This window comes from Lepidochelys olivacea (genome assembly GCF_965140295.1).
Source record: "Lepidochelys olivacea isolate rLepOli2 genome assembly, chromosome: 2".
In the NCBI taxonomy this organism is placed as follows: Eukaryota; Metazoa; Chordata; order Testudines; family Cheloniidae; genus Lepidochelys; species Lepidochelys olivacea.
Window position 1 is genome coordinate 70,634,154 of NC_140412.1, and position 19,536 is coordinate 70,653,689.

The 19,536-nt window shown below is 38.9% G+C and overlaps 1 protein-coding gene across 2 annotated transcripts in view; it reads left to right on the forward strand.

Annotated features, from left to right (window-relative positions):
* ATP6V1H (ATPase H+ transporting V1 subunit H) overlaps nucleotides 1-19,536 on the forward strand; it is an 86,552-nt gene that overhangs the window by 35,396 nt on the left and 31,620 nt on the right. For both annotated transcript variants that reach the window (XM_084621008.1, XM_084621007.1), the window contains 5 exons: nucleotides 1,585-1,682; nucleotides 6,786-6,978; nucleotides 10,321-10,499; nucleotides 11,783-11,908; nucleotides 17,782-17,883. In XM_084621008.1, coding sequence (XP_084477134.1) covers nucleotides 1,585-1,682; nucleotides 6,786-6,978; nucleotides 10,321-10,499; nucleotides 11,783-11,908; nucleotides 17,782-17,883 — 698 coding nt within the window. The remainder of the gene's footprint in view (nucleotides 1-1,584; nucleotides 1,683-6,785; nucleotides 6,979-10,320; nucleotides 10,500-11,782; nucleotides 11,909-17,781; nucleotides 17,884-19,536) is intronic.

Sequence of the window (19,536 nt, forward strand, 5' to 3'; positions counted from 1 at the left end):
GGTCAGCAACCTTTGGCACCTGGCCCGTTGGGGGAGACTGCTGGCGGGCCGGGCCAGTTTGTTTATCTGGAGCATCTGCAGGCATGGAGCCCCACAGCTCCCACTGGTCGTGGTTCGCCATTCCTGGCCAATGGGAGCTGTGGGAAGCGGTGCCTTGTGTTCTTTTCTCACTCTAATCTCTGCCCTGGGGTTTATAAATTTATATCCAATGACTTAGAGCAGTTCTGTGACAGAGCTAAGATTACAATTAGAGTTCTTGATTTTCCAGGAAATCTGCCTTTTGTAAGAAATCCTGTTAGCTGCCAAAGCTGTGGCAATATTCTGTATTCCACCATCATTGTTTGATTACTGCTTAGATTTTCTGAAGTATAGGGATTTATGTTCTATATCTCCATCATATGAAGGAACTTCTAATAACACTTGAAAATCACAAAGGTAAGAAGATGAGAACATTCAAAGTTTCAATAAGAGCAAGGTGGTATTCCTTTACAGACTGTTTTCTCAGATCCTCGCTAGAGAGCAACTTCCAGACTTTTGTGTCTCAATGGCCTGCTGGTGCTGCAGACTCAGTGGTCTGGGTGGAAGGTGGTTAGTGATCCACATCTTTCTTTAATGCAAGCTTTTAATAATAGTTCTGCAGCTGAATCTGAAGTTGCTCAAACACTGAATTATTCCTGACTGACACTGCAGTTCCCTTCATATTGGGGGGGGAAAAAGGGAACTCCATTCTTCCTCTCTACACGTTGGAAGACAAATTTTCAAGCTTTCCAATGAATGTTTTTACCTTGTTTGCATTGACGGAATATTTATTTTCTACCATGGAATCAAGTGTCAATACCAGCAAAGTAGTATTAATGTACTACCCAAGAGATATTAATGATTGTTCACAAAAATCTTCATTTCTTAATACGAAGAGGCTGATTAGCACTTCACCTCCTGAGAGCCACCCCACTTCATTGTGAAAGAAGCTGGTGGTGAAGGTAATCATCTCAAGCTGCAATTCATGAAGTCAGAAATTCAATAACCTTTCAAAGGACTTGCACAGGTTTCCAAGCATTTTCTTAGCAGAAAAATTTGGAGGTGTATGAAACAGTGAAGCACGTTCCTGTGTGTATGAGTACTTGCCTCTGTTTTTCAATGGTGCTTGAACGCTTTCATAAAGCAAATCCAATCACGAGTACAGGTTTAATATTTTTGCTAGAGCTTCTACTAGCATCCAGTTGCACACATTCTTCTCCTGCACTAGTTTAGACTGAATTATGGACACACCATTGCAGGACATATATTATATCCATGTTTTAGAAAAAAAACTTTCAATGTATTGAAGATTTCTTCCAAAAATTCACATTTGTGTTAATTTTTTTTTTCTGTAACCCCTTACAGAAATTGTGTTGAACAGTTCAGGAAACACTGGTGTATGGAGACAAAACCAGAACCTTTACAGATATTATGGAAGCTAGTGTCCAGAACAGGAAAAATATTGTGATTCAATTTCTGGCCTACTGAAATTTTGTACAAAATTTCAACACTATTTAGTGCCTTAATCATCTTAAAATAAGGGTGGTGTTCTTGTTTCCACTTTAGAGTTCCCAATATGTACAGTGTGTGGCTGGATGCCTGCAGTTGATGCTCAGGGTCAATGAATATCGTTTTGCATGGGTAGAAGCAGATGGGGTAAACTGGTGAGTATATTACTTACTCTATACAGGAATAGTTACATTTCAAACATGCACAATAGGCTATTCCCCAAATGACCTTCCTTAAAATTCAACTCTTCAGGCTTAATTTTCAAACCTTCCTTACTTGTAGCCATAGTATTTGAGCCTGAAATTCTTATTTGTGCTCATATAGTAACGTATGCATGCAAACAAATGAGCTGAAAAATAGTCATATAACTATTCAGGGCTTCATAAAGTATTGTTCTGTTAATAACTTAAAGGTGATCAGAGCTATTTGTCTTAAAGGTTAGAGCACCATGCAGGGGGTTTGTTATATATGAGACTGATATACTGCAGGTTATTGAAAACAGATTAAATAAAAATTGAAGGTCCAGTAGAAACTTGCAGTAATCTTTAATGTAAGTTTTGTTGAAGAGTGATACTTTCTGGAATTATAGCTCCATTTTATTATGTAGTGTTTTTGGTAGATCACTTTCTACCCAAACTCTGTAAATTTCTTTCAAAGAGGAATAAATAGTTGTGCGTGAGTTCAGAAACTTATCACTGGCCTTACTTGGAAAAGATCACTATGTAAGTCTCTGTATTGTAAGTGACTTGTTATTAGAGCTGATTGAAACTCAATATTTTCATTCTGTGGGAAATTCTGACACTTCAAAATTTCCTTTTGTTTTGAAGTGGTTCAAAAAATCAATTTCCAGTGAAATGAAAATTCTGAAAAAAATTGTTTTGGAAATATCAACATGATGCACAATGACCTTATTAAAAGGACATGTGTCTTTCAAATAATATACAGTAATAAACTATAATAAAATTTAAAAGCCAAAATAATAAAGTTGAAACAAAGTGCTTTGACTTCGTTGAAATGAAGCACTTGTCAAAATTTTACGAAAAATTATTAAATTAAAATATTCACACAACATCTTGTCTTTATCAAATTACAGTTTTCCATCAAAAACTGTATTATCTAAAAGCTTTTGAGCAGCTCTACTTGTTTTTTTACACGCAAATGAAAGCTCTGTTTAGCAGATATATTACTCTTGTCATAGTCCCATCTAATGCTTGGTGATATGTATTTGTGACTTTCATGACCTGGCATGACTCTGATTACGGGCTGCTTTTAGAAGGCTCATCGTAAATGGTGTGTACATTAGTTTGCATTTTGCATACATCGTATTTAAATTGTTACATTCCAAGATGAGACTAGGGGCATCGGAAGAAAATGGTCTTACTCTGCTCTCTGCCCACTCTCCAACTCCATACTGCAATTCCAGAGTAGCTGCAAGTGTTTCCTAAAATGACAATGAAGCACATAGGAGTGGCCATACTGGGTCAGACCAAAGGTCCATCTAGCCCAGTATCCTGTCTGCCGACAGTGGCCAATGTCAGGTGCCCCAGAGGGAGTGAACCTAACAGGTAATGATCAAGTCATCCCGCCATCTGTCTCCACCCTCTGACAAATAGAGGCTAGGGACACCATTCCTTACCCATCCTGGCTAATAGCCATTAATGGACTTAACCTCCATGAATTTATCTAGTTCTCTTTTAAACCCTGTTATAGTCCTAGCCTTCACAACCTCCTCAGGCAAGGAGTTCCACAGGTTGACTGTGCGCTGAGTGAAGAAGAACTTCCTTTTATTTGTTTTAAACCTGCTACCCATTAATTTCATTAGGTGGCCCCTAGTTCTTATACTATGGGAACAACTAAATAACTTTTCCTTATTCACTTTCTCCACACCACTCATGATTTTATATACCTTTATCATATCCCCCCTTAGTCTCCTCATTTCCAAGCTGAAAAGTCCTAGCCTCTTTAATCTCTCCTCATCTGGGACCCGTGCCAAACCCCTAATCATTTAGTTGCCCTTTTCTGAACCTTTTCTAATGCCAGTATATCTTTTTTGAGATGAGGAGGCCACATCTGTATGTAGTATTCAAAATGTGGGTGTACCATGGATTTACAGAAGGGCAATAAGATATTCTCCTTCTTATTCTCTATCCCTTTTTTAATGATTCCTAACGTCCTGTTTGCTTTTTGGACTGCCGCTGCACACTGTGTGGACCTCTTCAGAGGACTATCCACGATGACTCCAAGATCTTTCCTGATTAGTTGTAGCTAAATTAGCCTCCATCATATTGTATGTATGGTTGGGGTTATTTTTTCCAATGTGCATTACTTTACATTTATCCACATTAAATTTCATTTGCCATTTTGTTGCCCAATCACTTAGTTTTGTGAGATCTTTTTGAAGTTCTTAAGTCTGCTTTGGTCTTAACTATCATGAGCAGTTTAGTATTGTCTGTAAACTTTGCCACCTCACTGTTTACCCCTTTCTCCAGATCATTTATGAATAAGTTGAACAGGATCGGTCCTAGGACTGACCCTTGGGGAACATCCCTAGTTACCCCTCTCCATTTTGAAAATTTACCATTTATTTCTACCCTTTGTTTCCCTGTCTTTTAACTAGTTCTCAATCCATGAAAGGATCTTCCCTCTTATCCCATGACAACTTAATTTATGTAAGAGCCTTTGGTGAGGGACCTTGTCAAAGGCTTTATGGAAATCTAAGTACACTATGTCCACTGGATCCTCCTTGTTCACATGTTTGTTGACTCCTTCAGAGAATTCCAATAGATTAGTAAGACATGATTTCCCTTTACGGAAACCATGTTGACTTTTGCGCAACAATTTATGTTGTTCTATGTGTCTGACAACTTTATTCTTTATTATTGTTTCAACTGATTTGCCCAGTACTGACATTAGACTTACCTGTCTGTAATTGCTGGCATCACCTCTAGAGCCCTTTTTAAACATTGGCGTTACATTAGCTATCTTCCAGTCATTGGGTACAGAAGCTGATTTAAAGGGAAGGTTACAAATCACAGTTAGTAGTTCAGCAATTTCACATTTGAGTTCTTTCAGAACTCTTTGGTGAATGCCATCTGGTCGCGGTGACTTGTTACTGTGAAGTTTCTCAATTAATTCCAAAACCTCCTCTAGTGACACTTCAATCTGTGACAATTCCTCAGATTTGTCACCTACAAAAGATGGCTCAGGTTTGGGAATCTCCCTAACATCCTCAGCCGTGAAGACTGAAGCAAAGAATTCATTTAGTTTCTCCACAATGACTTTGTCATCTTTAAGCGCTCCTTTTGTATCTTGATCGTCCAGGGACCCCACTGGTTGTTTAGCAGTCTTCCTGCTTCTGATGCACTTAAAAAAAAATTTGTTGTTACCTTTTGAGTTTTTCGCTAGCTGTTCTTCAAACTCCTTTTTGGCTTTTCTTATTACATTTTTACACTTAATTTGGCAGTGTTAATGATCCTTTCTATTTACTTCACTAGGAGTTGACTTCCATTTTTTAAAAGATGCCTTTTTATCTCTCTCTGCTTCTTTTACATGGTGATTAAGCCCTGGTGGCTCTTTTTTAGTTCTTTTACTGTGTTTTTAAATTTGGGGTATACATTTAAGTTGGGCCTCTCTTATGGTGTCTTTGAAAAGTGTCCATGCAGCTTGCAGGGATTTCACTCTAGTCACTGTATTTCTTAATTTCTGTTTAACTAACCTCCTCATTTTTGCATAGTTCCACTCTCTGAAATTAAATGCCACAGTGTTGGCCTGCTTAAGTGTTCTTCCCACCACAGGAATGTTAAATGTTATTATATTATGGTCACTATTTCCACGTGGTCCTGTCATAAATATAAAGGGAAGGATAAACACCTTTACATCCCTCCTGGCCAGAGGAAAAACCCTTTCACCTGTAAAGGGTTAAGAAGCTGAGAGAACCTCTCTGGCACCTGACCAAAATGACCAATGAGGAGACAAGATACTTTCAAAGCTGGAGGTGGGGGAAACAGAGGGCTCTCTCTGGCGATGTGATGCTTTTGCCGGGACCAGAGCAGGAATGCAGGTCAGAACTCCTGTAAAGAGTTAATAAGCAATCTAGTTAGATATGTGCTAGATTCTGTTTTGTTTAAATGGCTGAGAAAATAAGTGGGGCTGAATGGAATGTATATTCCTGTTTTTTTATCTTTTTGTAACTTAAGGTTTTGCCTAGAGGGATTCTCTGTGTTTTGAATCTGATTACCCTGTAAGGTATTTCCCTTCCTGATTTTACAGAGGTTTTTCTTTTACTTTTTCTTTAATTAAAATTCTCTTTTAAGAACCTGATTGCTTTTTCATTGTTCTTAAGATCCAAGGGTTTGGGTGTGTGTTCACCTATGCAAATTGGTGAGGATTTTTTCAAGCCTTCCCCAGGAAGTGCTTGGGGGGATATTTTGGGGAGGAGACGTTTCCAAGTGGGTCCTTCCCCTGTTATTTTTGTTAGACACTTTGGTGGTGGCAGCTTAAAGGTTCAAGGACAAAAGGTAAAAGTTTGTACCTTGGGGAAGTTTTTAACTGAAGCTAGTAAGAATAAGCTTAGGGGGTCTTTCATGCACGTCCCCACATCTGTACCCTAGAGCTCAGAGTGGGGAAGGAACCTTGACAGGTCCTGTTATAGTTATCTTTTGGACCAGATCCTGCGCTCCACTTAGGACTAGATCAAGAATTGCCTCTCCTGTTGTGGGTTCTTGTACCAGCTGCTCCAAGAAGTAGTCATTTAAGGTATCGAGAAATTTTGTCTCTGCATTTTGTACTGAGGTGACATGTACCCAGTTAATATGGGGATAATTGAAATCCCCCACTATTATTGAGTTCTTTATTTTGATAGCTTCTCTAATCTCCCTTAACATTTCATAGTATGTTAATTACATTAACATTCACTAGATTACTCTCGTCACATATTGGCCGTTAATCTGAAAACAGACAGTACTGCATATTTGAAAGCGTTCTTTGCAACCCTAAGCCTTGGAAATGTAACCTGTTAAAAATGAAAACTTATCTGAATAAAGAGATTAGGCTGAACACATAAGTGCAAGTGCTGGGCATCATGAAGTACTGGTTTCATCCAGTCCTTAGTTGTGTACGTAAAACTCATAGCTTTTGCCAATGAGCTCTCTTGCAAACATTAATTTAAAGAAAATCTTACATGTTCAGGGTGATATACACAGGGCACTTGCCCATTATGAAACATTTGCACTACTACCTATGTAAATTATATCTTTCAGTATCATGGGAGTCCTGAGTAACAAATGTGGCTTCCAGCTCCAGTATCAGATGATTTTCTCCGTATGGCTGTTGGCATTCAGTCCTCAAATGTGTGAATATCTGCGTCGATATAATATTGTTCCAGTTCTGTCTGACATTCTTCAAGAATCTGTCAAAGAGAAAGTAACTAGAATAATCCTTGCAGCGTTTCGGGTAAGTAAAGTTGACTGTAATTGTAGTGGGTTTACGTGGTTTTGTCTCTCACCGAAGTGCTTCCATAGATTATTTCCAGGCATGCTGGATTGGATGTGTAGTCCACATTAACTCTGGCTTTCCTTCCAGAGCCAGAGTTAATATGTGGATTTTTTGTAGGAAAAAGACATGCAGCTTTCTGCGCCTTTTTGAACTGGCAGATCCCAATATGAATGTTCATTGTTCCTCTATATTCTGTTAAATAATCCTTTTTACAGAATTTATTTAAAAAAAAGCTGCTGCAGCAATTGGTTATAAAACACAAGAATTACACCCTTTAACACTTAGTAAATGGGTAAACTGGCCTTGCAGATATTTCATAAAAAGTACCAGCTCAGGCAGAAAACCTACTCACCATCCTTTTGTTGTGATTGACAGAAAATGATTTTATGTATGTGTCCAAAACAAAGCTTTCTGAGGAGAAACTTTGCATGACTAGTGTAAGCATAGATAGTGTAAAGTATGTTGGGATGAGATGTCCACATAAGAGCACTGACTAGTTGACTTCTGCTGCAATATTATATCAGTAAAATCTGAAAATGACAGATCCTATCAAGATGTTCTAGAATACCAAAGCATTGTGGCCTCCTGAATCTTTGTGCGCGCACACAGACTCGGGTTTGTATGTGTCATCCCTTCTTGCGCCCACGCATTGGACGTTTTATGTGCATGTGGTCATGTATCTAGTATAGGGAATTAAAATGGCTAGTTGAGGGAGGATGGTGGGGACATGGGAAACTTCCTTTTTATGGAAAGAACTACAGTTGTACGTGTTTTGGCTGGGCTCCAGTGTAATTACTGTATTTGGAAACTTGAAACCTGACAAGGATGTAATTTTCATTATGAGTTTCAGCCTTCCTAATTTTTTTTATAAGAATTTAAAACTTGTGGAGTATGGAACTTAAATGGCAAGCTATGCATTTCAGCAGTGATATTTATTGCACTTTTGTACTTGTTAAAAGGCAATTTTCTGGTCTTCATAACCATCCCAGCAAACCCGTCCACCTACCAAATTATTTTCTCCCTACCACAATGGTGTGTGAATGTATCATCTCTAGGTTGCACACCCAAATTGAAGCTTGTTGGACCTTGAACCCCAAATGTGCTAGGGCCACTGGGCAGAGAAACTCAAAATATGGGAATCTGCTTCCTGGTCATAGTCTTCTCTGTGGCAGCTAGGTATTTCCTGAAACCTCCATTTTTGTTGTTTTTGCAGAGAGGGTTCACACTGGATTCTCTCCACCTCTGTCTCTAGGTCTGGATGGGAGAAGAATGTTCCGTCTATGCTAGCTGTCTAGTAACATACCTTTGCCTCCAGGAACTGCATGTTTGGAGTTTTTGCGAATCTTCCTTAAAGAGCTCTAGGATATAAAGTAAAAAAAGTACATTAAGATACATAGTGGTAACGTGAGTTGCCCACTATGTGCATGAAAACTTCTGCTTCACCAGTTCCATAGCAACCTGCGTTTTGTTGTGGTAACTTGCTAGATTTTTACTGCTATCTAGCCTAGAGCGGATGGAGAGTTACATTCGAATGTCCTGGAAAGAACATTCTAAAATGTTTTCCCCACCTTTTTAGTGGGATTTACTCCCACCTTTCTTAGAATAATGTACTGGTCGGGGAGGGGGTACTCCAGAGGCAGTACCATCTATTGACCCACCGAGTCTCTTTATCCTTGAATGGTTAATATACCAGAAAAGGAGCTCCTGTTTCTGACTTTTAGACTAATCCATGCTAGTGACCCGCAGAAATAAACTCTTCTTTAGCAGCTATAATCCTTTCTCTGGCTCAGGCAGAAAGTTAAAAAATTTACTTCTTTTAAACATGTTTAAATCTAATCTTCTCTTTTAATAATTGAAATGTACAGTCACCCAGTCTTCATATATCAAAGTAACACTGTCTTTTTTCAGCAGATAGTGTCTTCTTGCAAACCTGGACGCTGCTGACAATTATAGGGCTGCATAAATTAAATACAACCTCTTGTCCATAATTCGTTGTGTGTCTTCAGCAGTTCTGGTATTTCTGATTGCAAAATTGAGCTTTTGCAAATTGGAGAGCTATAAAGTATCACACATAACCTAAAGCCTGGGATTTGTAGAAGTTGGGGAAGAAAGTATTGGAAATAAATTAAATTTATATTGAATTGCATTGACCACCTGTGCCTAGACACTCCTTTGGCTGTTGGGATGTAAAGGATGATCGGTTATGAAATTGGAGGGTGTGGAAGTACCTTGTCCCCCATTTCAGCCAGTTCAGTTGTGCTTGGCTGTAGAAGACAGCAATAGAACCTGAGAGTAATTAAAAAACGTTCCATTGTCATATTTAAAGGGAATATTACTCATTGACCATGTTTTACCTTCCTACTTGTTTAGGAATTTTGAAGGAACCCCAAATATAAACCTCACATGCTTATCTTTAAGCAAAGTATTGAGAAACATTACAGTAGAAAAGTCACTGAATTACTGGACCGATGTCTGTTGGTGAGAGAGAAGTTTTTGAGTTTACACAGAGCTTTTCAGGTCCAATAAAAGATATTACCTCATCCACCTTGTCTCTCTAATGTCCTGGGATCTGCACACGTACAACAGTGCATACATTAAATTAGTGGTCCAGTTACTTCTCTCTCTCCAGGTAATTACTTGCTCTTGAAAGATATTATGACTTATTCATATGAACATGGCTGTTGTTCACTGAGGCTTTTTTATGTCGATAACGTGCATTATCAGAGTAAAAAGTGACAGGCTTTGATTGAATAGTATAATTTGAACCTGATTAAATTGAATGAAAGGTAATGAACTGATAGTGGGAGTCAATGAAATCACTGGCTGCTGCACTATGTGCTTATGCCAGCACTCTTCTTACTAATAGAGATGGGCTTGAACTAAAATCCCTGATCTGAATGTGCCCAGACTTTGAGGAAGTTGGCCTCTAGATTCAGATGTGAACTGTGCATTGCAAGGCCTGTCTTTAGTTTTCTAAAGTGTTATATTACTCTTGATATAGGAAGTTATATAGGAACTAATATAAACTGGTCACTTTCATGTTGTTGGACAGGCAGTCTTGAGCATGTAATTGTACTAACCTAAGTGAAAATTAGGGCCAAAATATGTTGGAATCCTTGTCAGCTCATAATATTGCCCTCTCAAGCAAGCCTTTTAATAAATGATTAACACTATTGATGAAACTTGCATAATTCAAATTAATCTTAGAGGATATTTGCAGAAAGATAAATCTGTAATAAATACTAGTATTTTTAAACTGTAAAAGATTTACATTCAACTTTTACCTTTTTTTTCTTCCAGAATCTTTTAGAAAAATCTACTGAAAGAGAAACTCGTCAAGAGTATGCTCTCGCTATGATCCAATGCAAAATTCTGAAGCAATTAGAGAACTTGGATCAGCAGAAATATGATGATGAAGACATAAGTGAGGATATTAAGTTTCTACTGGAAAAACTTGGCGAGAGTGTCCAGGATCTTAGGTATATTTTATAGTATGAGTTTTTAAACCTGTGTCACTTGAAATACTGGCAAACTTTTTGATTTTAAAACAGAAAATAGTAGATATGCTGGTGGTGTTCTGGTATATCATATCTTCCCAACAGTATATAAAAGATCCAGTTTCTAACTGGATGTCTGTCATATATCTGACTAGAAAAATCTACTATGCTTATGCACACATGCTTCTTAACTGACACTTTAAGGGCAGGGTTTTCAACAAGAGTTGCATCTGCTGCACTGGAGCCGAATTCGATACTTACAAAATATGAAACTTCATGTAGACCCATAGAATGCCAAATAAACATGAGTACACTAGTGAGTCATTTATCCCAACTTGCGCTGGATGTATAATTCAGACTACAGCTTGTATCTCTAAGTTGGGCCCCTGGTCAGAGGAATTCCTTTTTAGACTTTAGTAACTGCTAACAAGTGCACAAAGCAGTTTAGCTCTCTCTCTAAATGTGTACTGTTAACCGATTTTCTTCTTGGGATCTGGAATCCCACATTTAGGAGCACAGTTCACTTATTAATAAAATGGGATTGTCAGATAGTTTGTAAAACACTTTATATTTCAGATCAGTAAATTTAAGATCACGTTCTGTGTAAAAGTAAGTATAGGTCTGGGGAGAATGCCTTTTCTAACTTGGTTAGTCGCTAAGGTGCCACTAGTTCTCCTTTTTCTTTCTGAACCCTGCAACTAAGCGCTTGTGAACACTTAAAACGTTACAGTGGCGCAGCTCCACTGCTGTGGGGGCGCTTCAGTGTAAACACTGCCTACATTGATGGGAGGGGTTCTTCCATCGGCATCGGTAATCAATCTCCCTGAGAGGCAGTAGCTAGGTTAGTGGAAGAATTCTTCTGTCGACTAGTGCTGCCTACACAAGGACTTGGTTGGCTTAACTATGCCACTTGGGTATGGATTTTTTTCACACCCCAGAGCAATGTAGTTGTGCCTGCTTAATTTTCTGGTGTAGATTAGGCCTAAATCTTAAGTTTCTGAAGTGGTCCAAGTGAGAGGACTTCAAAAGAGATTCTTCCCCTCCCCTCAACCTGTGCTTACTTTCATGTTGCCTAAGGATGTTCCACCAATGTTTTTAAGCAACTTATCCAAATCAGAATTTTGATACAGATTTGTAAAGAACTGTGACGTTCAAGTTTGTCATAACAAATCCTAGGGTCTCTCAAGGAGTAGAGCTTCTGATGTACTGTTAAAGGCCCGTTCATGGGGAAACTAGTGTTTCACCGTATGTTTTTTGCACTCTAGTTCATTTGATGAGTACAGTTCTGAGCTCAAGTCAGGAAGATTGGAATGGAGTCCTGTACACAAATCTGAGAAATTTTGGCGAGAGAATGCTGTGAGATTAAATGAAAAGAATTACGAGCTATTGAAGTAAGTTCTTTAGTTTTCATAAACTTCTGATTCTCTCTTCACACTGTTCTTTAAAGTATATTTTCAGTGTTCAAATTTAAACCATGTGTACTATGGTATTTATTTCAACATGAGCAATAAGTGCTGTAATTTAATTTTGTAGAAACATTACCTAGGGAGAAGAGAAGGTCAGAACATATTACTGTTTAAAGTGTATGGCTTTTTGACAGTGGGAATCATCTGCTCAGAAGTTGAATTGCTTGTTTTTTATTAACTGAACCAGGTACTTTGGTTGATTATGTAATAGAGAAAATATTCAAAATTCATCCTAACTCACTTGCAGTATCACACATGATGGCTTTTAAACTATTTCAGTTAAATACACTTAAAGAAATACCAGCTAATACAGTCCAAAAGTCTGACTGCACCATACCATAGTTAAAATTTTGTCAGGCATTCCATCAGTCTTCCAAATACCTTTTTTTGGTGATGAGGCTGAGGATATCATTACAGATGTGGGATTATTCTGTGTGGCTGGCTCAATTATTCTGGCTCAATGTGTTACACTCTACGCTCTTGATCTAGTGTTTGAGGTGGGATTGAATAGTGCAGCTATTGGTCCTTGTCTGTATGTGACAAGGACTTGCACTATTTTGAGGTTGGAGCCCACCTTTCTTGATAGGCCCTTAGCTCCATCTATTTTATTGGCTGGCTTTAAGAAGCCAATTGACAAAGTTGGATTTTTAGATAGCTGTGAATGCTCTGTTAGTTGCCTAGTCAATCATTTTGATTGCGTGTCCTTTACCATTGACAGAGTGGTGTCAAAGTGCCCCTTCTAATTTGTTCCTCCTTGTCAATGTTGTATAAATCTGGATTGCAACATTTAAAGCAGGGAGATAACTAGAGTACATGATGCTAAAATAGAAGGCATGGTGTGAGCCTGGCCAAGTTGTGAAATCTAACAATGGCTGTGCAAGTGGTCGTTTCTTTGTTGATCCTGTGCTGGAGGCAAAGTCCCAATCAGCAGAACTGTTCCCAGTGGTAGGCAGGTTGGTGTCTGTAGTGTCTTGACTCACTTGCAGATAGATACCAGTGTTTCATGCCAGGGCAAATTTTCACTCTGCTTTGGGTAAGACTGCTCAGAATCGGACTAGAGCCTCAATCTTTGAGGAAGCAGAATAATAACTAGGAGTCATCTGCTTGAGTTGCAGAAAGTCTCTCGCTGAGGTTCTGGTAGTGCTCAGGGAGTGCCTTGGGCTATGCTCAATAATTTAAAGCAGTGCTTCTCTTAAATGATGGCCAGCAAAACCTTGAGTTCCTCTTTGGAAGCTTTTTCAGTGCATAGCTTTTTCCAGAGGAAAGACCCCAGTATCTCAACGAACAAACCCTTTTCAGTCTGCATGTCAGTCTGTTGGGGGGAAGGGTGCTAGCAAGGTGGTGTGGCCTGTGGTGCCTTTATTGTGTAGAAGACCTCCAACTTTACATCTTCCATCCACTGCACAGTCCAGTTGATCTGCTGTCTTGGTGACTACTTGAGATTGTGGCCTGGATAGGAGCTAGCAAGCGAACCTAGACATGATAGAAGTATGGGAGAAGGACACTGAGGAAACGGGAGATTTTTGCTTACCTTTCTGTTGCTCAGGATTGCAAACCAGAATTACTCTCATTTGTCCGCCTGGCTCTATTTGTTTTTTTCATGCCACGCTCATTACTGTGATACTAAAGTGTTATTTCTGGATGTCCAATAGCAGCAGTGGCTATTTTTCTCAGTGTGCTAAAGGCTAAAAAGCTGTGGCTATTTCTTTTGGATGTAGGTTACTCCTGAAGACCACTTTGAAATTTTGGTGGCACATAATGAGGTACAGAAGCCTGCTTTTAGTGGTGCTTGATACAGGGTACACTGCCCCTATCCTTCACAGGGTGGACTGGTTTTCAGTTCATTTCTGGGTGCAATTAAAGATGTAGGTTTTCATAGGATCATGGAAATGTAGGGCTGGAAGGGACTTCAATCTCCCTGTACTGATGCAAGTTTAAGACAGACTATCCCTGACAGGTATTTTGTCTAACATGTTCTTTAAAACCTCCAGTGCTGGGATTCCACAACCTTCCTTTGTAAGCTATTCCAGCACTTGACTATCCTTTATAGTTGAAAGTTTTTCCTAATATCTAACCTAAATCTCCCTGGCTTCAGTTTAAGCCAAGTACTTCTGGTCCTACCTCCAGTGGACACAGAGAACAATTGATCACAGTCCCCTTTATCACAGCCCTTAACATTTTTGAAGACCATTAGCAGTTGTCTTTTCTCAGGATATTAACATGCCTGTAGTTTTTAACCTTTCATCATTTTTGTTGCTTTTCTCTGGACTCTCCAGTTTGTCCACATCTTTCTTAGTGTGCTATCCAAAACTGGACACAATACTCCAGCTGGGGCCTCACCAGTACTGAGTAGAGTGGAACAGTTACCTCCTGCTGAACTTACGTCACTCTTGTTAATACACCCCAGAATGTTTTGGCTTTTTTGCAACTGTATCATGCTACTGGCGCATAGTCAATTTATGACCAACTCTAACCCCCAAATCCTTTTCTGTAGTACTGCTGCTTAGCCAGTTGAGTCCCCATTTTGTATTTGTGCACTTGATTTTTCCTTCCTACTTATCTTTATTGAATTTTAGCTTGTTAATTTCAGGCCAGTTCTCCAATTTATCAGGGTCCTTTTGTATTCTAATTCTGTCCTCCAAAGTGCTTGCAATCCCTTCTAGCTTGGTATCACTACAGTTTTTACAAACATACTCTCCACTCCATCATCCAAGTCATTATTGAAAACCATTGAATAGCACAAACCCTTGCAGGATCCCATTAGATGCCCTCACAGTTTGACACCGAACCATTGATAACTACTCTTTGAGTATCGTTTTTCAATTAGGGATGCACCCACCTTACAGTAATTTCATCTACACAGCATTTCCTTGGGTTGTGTATGAGAATGTCATGTGGGGACACTATCAAAAGCTTTACTAAAATCAAGATATATTCTTCCCAGCCATCCACTAGTTTATCAGTAATCCTCTCAAAGAAGGAAATTTGGTTGGTTTGGCATGATTTATTCTTGACCTCCATTTTGTCTTACTTATGTGAGTTTACAGACCTTATTTATATATACTGGGACATGAGGGCAGGGAATTCTTAGTATGGATCCTTAGTTCTGGAATTTTTGCCACACCCTTTGGTTCAACAGAGCCCAAGTCTGCAGTATATGTTCACTGTCAGCAAAGTCTGTCTGTTTCCCAGACTTCTTTATTTTTTGGAGGGTGGGGGTAAGGGAGGGCAGGAAGGGTGGATAGATTGAAGGTGAAAGATTAGGGATTAAAACAGTTGATTTTGGGTCAATCTGAAATTTTCTATATGTACCTTTGAATGATAGAATAATACTTGTGTTTTTAGCATAGGATAATTTCGTTAAAACAAAAAATGGGGTTTCACCAAAGTGAAAAAAATGGCTGTTTGTAAGTGAATTTGAAAATATTTGGAATGTACATATGGAAAGTCTGTTCAATACCAAGCTGTTTTTGCTGTTACAAGTTTATTTTATGCTACTTTCTGATCATTGTAGCAGATTATATGCAAGCTTCTAGGCTCCTTCTCTTGCTATAGGGTATATCAACTCCATACACTCGCTTTCACACACAATCCAAGACACTTCCTAAACCTCATCGGTAACATGACTATCTTCAGTATAGAATGAGCTGCTCATCCAAGCGTCTTTTATAATTTGTATTTCGGAACCTGGGGATGGGGGAAGAAAGAGACTTAAATTCCCACCCCTAACCTTCATCCAGCCAGTGATGATTGTGCCTATACTAGGATAATACGTTATCTTGCAGATAAGCAAATAGGGAGGGGAACCTTACAAGTTGTTCAGAAACAGTTTCCACGTTATCGTCTTCATGCCAGTCAGTAATCTTTGTCTTTTCTGGTTGTTACAGCAGAAGTTTCAAAATACTGTGACCTACTACACAAGTGCTCTGTTCCTGTCCCACTGCAATGGCAGTGAACACATAAAATAAATTGTAAAAGTGGACCATCTTCCTCTTTATTTGAAACTTAATATAGTCTATCCAGACATTGTTCGTATTTACAGCAGTTTGTTTTAAAGTTTTGTTAGTAAAATAAAAAATCATAACTGCATTTTTTAGGCTCTTAAATACTGTGTTGTTTTTAAAACCTTGTTTGTTCTTGAATATTAAATTGCATAAGCTGTTTTATTCAGTTTCCTTTGCTTCACTCTTTAGCATTTGCCAGCCTTCCCAGTTTTTCATTGACAAATGCTCTCGTTGCATATTCTTCCCCCTATATTGCCTATAACTTGAAGAAGACTGGGCTGAATACTTAATACTACAATATTTTAGTTCCTCATTCTGTATTTAATTTGTGTCCTGTTTCAAATTCAAGTCTGATTCCAGTGAGAAGTACAAGCAGAAAGTTTGTTTAAACTAATGAAGTCATTTCACTTGCCATTTCTTTCAGACTTTTAGGATAATTATTTTCTAGGTGTGTAAGCTTCCTGGGTGGAGTTGTTCGAAGCAACTTTTTAAAACCTGCCTTAATATTGCTGTTAGTTACCAATGTTCTATCCTGGGAGCGCACATGTTTCTTCTCACTTTCACGCCGAACACAGACTAATCTAATTTTCCAGCAATCTGTGCTTCATCTGTCACCAAGTTTCCCTGCCTTATTCTAAAAAACAACCTATGGTCTCTGACCTCCATATCATTGTGTGTGTCAAATTGTATTTTTATTATTGGCTAGTAAACAGTTACATTGGCAAATGTTTTCTTGCTGAATTGCCTTCAAATTGCTTATCTTTATTTTGCATACTGAGTTGAAGTTTGAGTAACCCCTTCTTCTTTATGAAATGTACAGAATTGTCTTTTTGTTACACTAAGGAAATAAGTAACAAGCATCTTAATAGATTTTGATATGGTATCTCGTTTATAATCTTGGTTTTTGAAGAGAACCAGAGTTACTTGCTGAAGTACAGTAGATAAGTACAAGAAAGGATGCATATTTCTTTGCTATTAATGGCGTCTTTGAAACTAGAAAATCACAATTAGAAAGTTTAAAAAAAAATGCTATAACTCTCCATCTTCAATAACATGTCTTACTCTCCACTCTTGGAATGCACTTCATTTCTTCGCGATAATGGGTAATGATTGTCCTCCTCTTCTGTTTAAAATTCTGCCTGTGTTTAACTGGGGTATCCTCTAGTGTATCGTAAACAAGGAAATCATTGTGGGGGATAGTGCATGAAAGTTGGTTGACAGTAGTAAAGTGCAACCACACAACAGTTCTGATAGAACCATTTTGGCATGTTACAGACAGCAAGCCGAATAGCCATGATGTATTCTGGGACTTCTGAATCATGTGTCCTGAACACCAAAAACTATTTCTTGGGGTAGCGCTCTGGGTAGTTTGCCTGCAGAAGGCACTTCATCATGGAATGGAGTTAGCAGAAGCAGCAGCAGCAGCGCTTATGGACCTGCAACTTCTGTGGCTTCTTTTCCACACTGTTGAATTTCATAAGCATGGCTGGTACAGTTGGACTTGAGCTCAAGTTCTCACTGCAGGTGCTGCAGCCTAGTGATGCTTTAGGCAGCTGTTGTGTACAGATGCTGCAAGCTCAAGGCACTGGTTGCAATGTCCTTTTGCCTAGAGTAGATAGGGTCTTTGCTATTTAATTTCAATTTGTTGCTTGGGAGGTATTTTTGTTTTGTGTTATAATCCCAGTTTTACTGTACAGGTGATGCATAATGTATTTATGGTCTCTGAAATTAAGCTACTATAAATTAGCACTTTGTAGTGTAATTACCATCTGATTGTTTTAAATACTGTTGTAGAATCCTGACTAAGCTTCTGGAGGTTTCTGATGACCCGCAAGTCTTAGCTGTAGCTGCTCATGATGTGGGAGAATATGTACGACACTATCCTCGAGGGAAGCGGTAAGCAAAAAGCTTTCTTTGCCTTTGTCTCTTATAATGCTTACTGGCAAGGTGGTGGAGTATCCACTTAACCTGATAAACACTATAATTGTACAACAAGTGCTGCAACTAGCCCCAACATAATTATGAAATAGGTTATTGGGAATATTAAATAGCTGTTTGATCCTGTCAGCAATAAACTTAATTTGCTTTCTGGGGCTTTTAATTAGTGAAGAAAATATATCTGAAAGGCTCTTGAAAATTGTTCAGGCATTTAGTAGCTATTATAATCATTTCAGTCACAGACTTGCTGTATATTTAAAGCGTTTATTAGAATTTCATTGTAAACACCAGAGTATTGGTCTTGCAATAGTCATGGACAATCTTTAGTAACAAATCCTGCAGTTTCTTGTGATAAAACCATTTTGTTCCTTTTGAGCTAATATTTGTTTCTCATAAAATATTGCTGGCGATTTCTGTGATAAATGAAACTACTGTGTTCTGATACCATACTTCATGTAAAAAGGACCAATAGAAATTTAAATGCAGAAATACTAAATACCTTACTTGAAACATATAATATCTTTGACATAGTATGAATGCAGACAAACTGTTGTGTATATTAGGCAAACAAATCCAAATGTTACAATGGTCTGTTAGCAACGAATTCTATGAAAGCTACAACCCTGTCACTTGAAGAGTGAGACATTTCTGCGGGGTCAGGTTCAGTATATTGCAACCTTTTGGAAGGTGAGATTTAGATATCCCAAGGGTTACAAGGTATGTGCTGTCAGAGAGTCTTTTTTAAAGAGACCATATGTAAGGGGTTGTGGCACCCACCTTTTGTGAGTACACCCTTCTGGTCTGCTTTCTAGTCAGGTGTGTTTGCAGTCTTTCAGTTTATGGTGGCTTTTCAGGCAGTTTTTCAGTAACTCAGCCTTCCAGCGAACTCTCACACAGTGTCTATATGTGAAGCAGAGCAAACTCCTTCCAGGGTATGCAGATTTTAACTTGTCCCAGCCCTGGTGTGAGCCATATCCCCAGGGCTTCCTCTCTGGAGACATTGTCGTCTTGTGGCCCTCCTTGGGCTCAGTCCCAGATGCCAGCCAGGAGCTCCTTCTTTGTTTTCCCCCAGTCCCTGCCCCCCTCAGCTCTCCATGGTCCTGCTGTTCTTTCCGCCAGCCAGTAACATCCTCTCCTGGCTCTAGGCAGCAACTGACTACTGCTGTGTTCTGCAGCTCCTTTTATATGGCTCTGATTGGCTACTCCCTGCAGCCTCTCTCATTGGCTACTTCCTTGCAACCCCTCTAGGCTGCTTGGAGGACTTCTCTTTTGCTCCTCTCTTGGATGGTGTGTGGCAGGAGCCTCTGGGCCTCGTCCATCCTGTCGCACCATATTATAGCTATGTTCATGTAATATTAGTTTAGTCACTGTTTAGTCACTTCTGCTTATCCTGATCTGAGGCACCTGTGGCCTCTGTCTCAGAGACCTTGATGAGTTTTTTCAGGTCTCATCTCTTCCCGTCATACTTAGCTATACAAGTCATTTTTTTAAAAAAAAATTCCCCTGTGAAGAAATGATGAGCTGTCACTGGTTTCCTGACGAGGCTTAAATGAGAAAAATGGAAAAATTTTTAGTCTTGTAAGATAAGATTCTTGGCACAGATTACTGGCG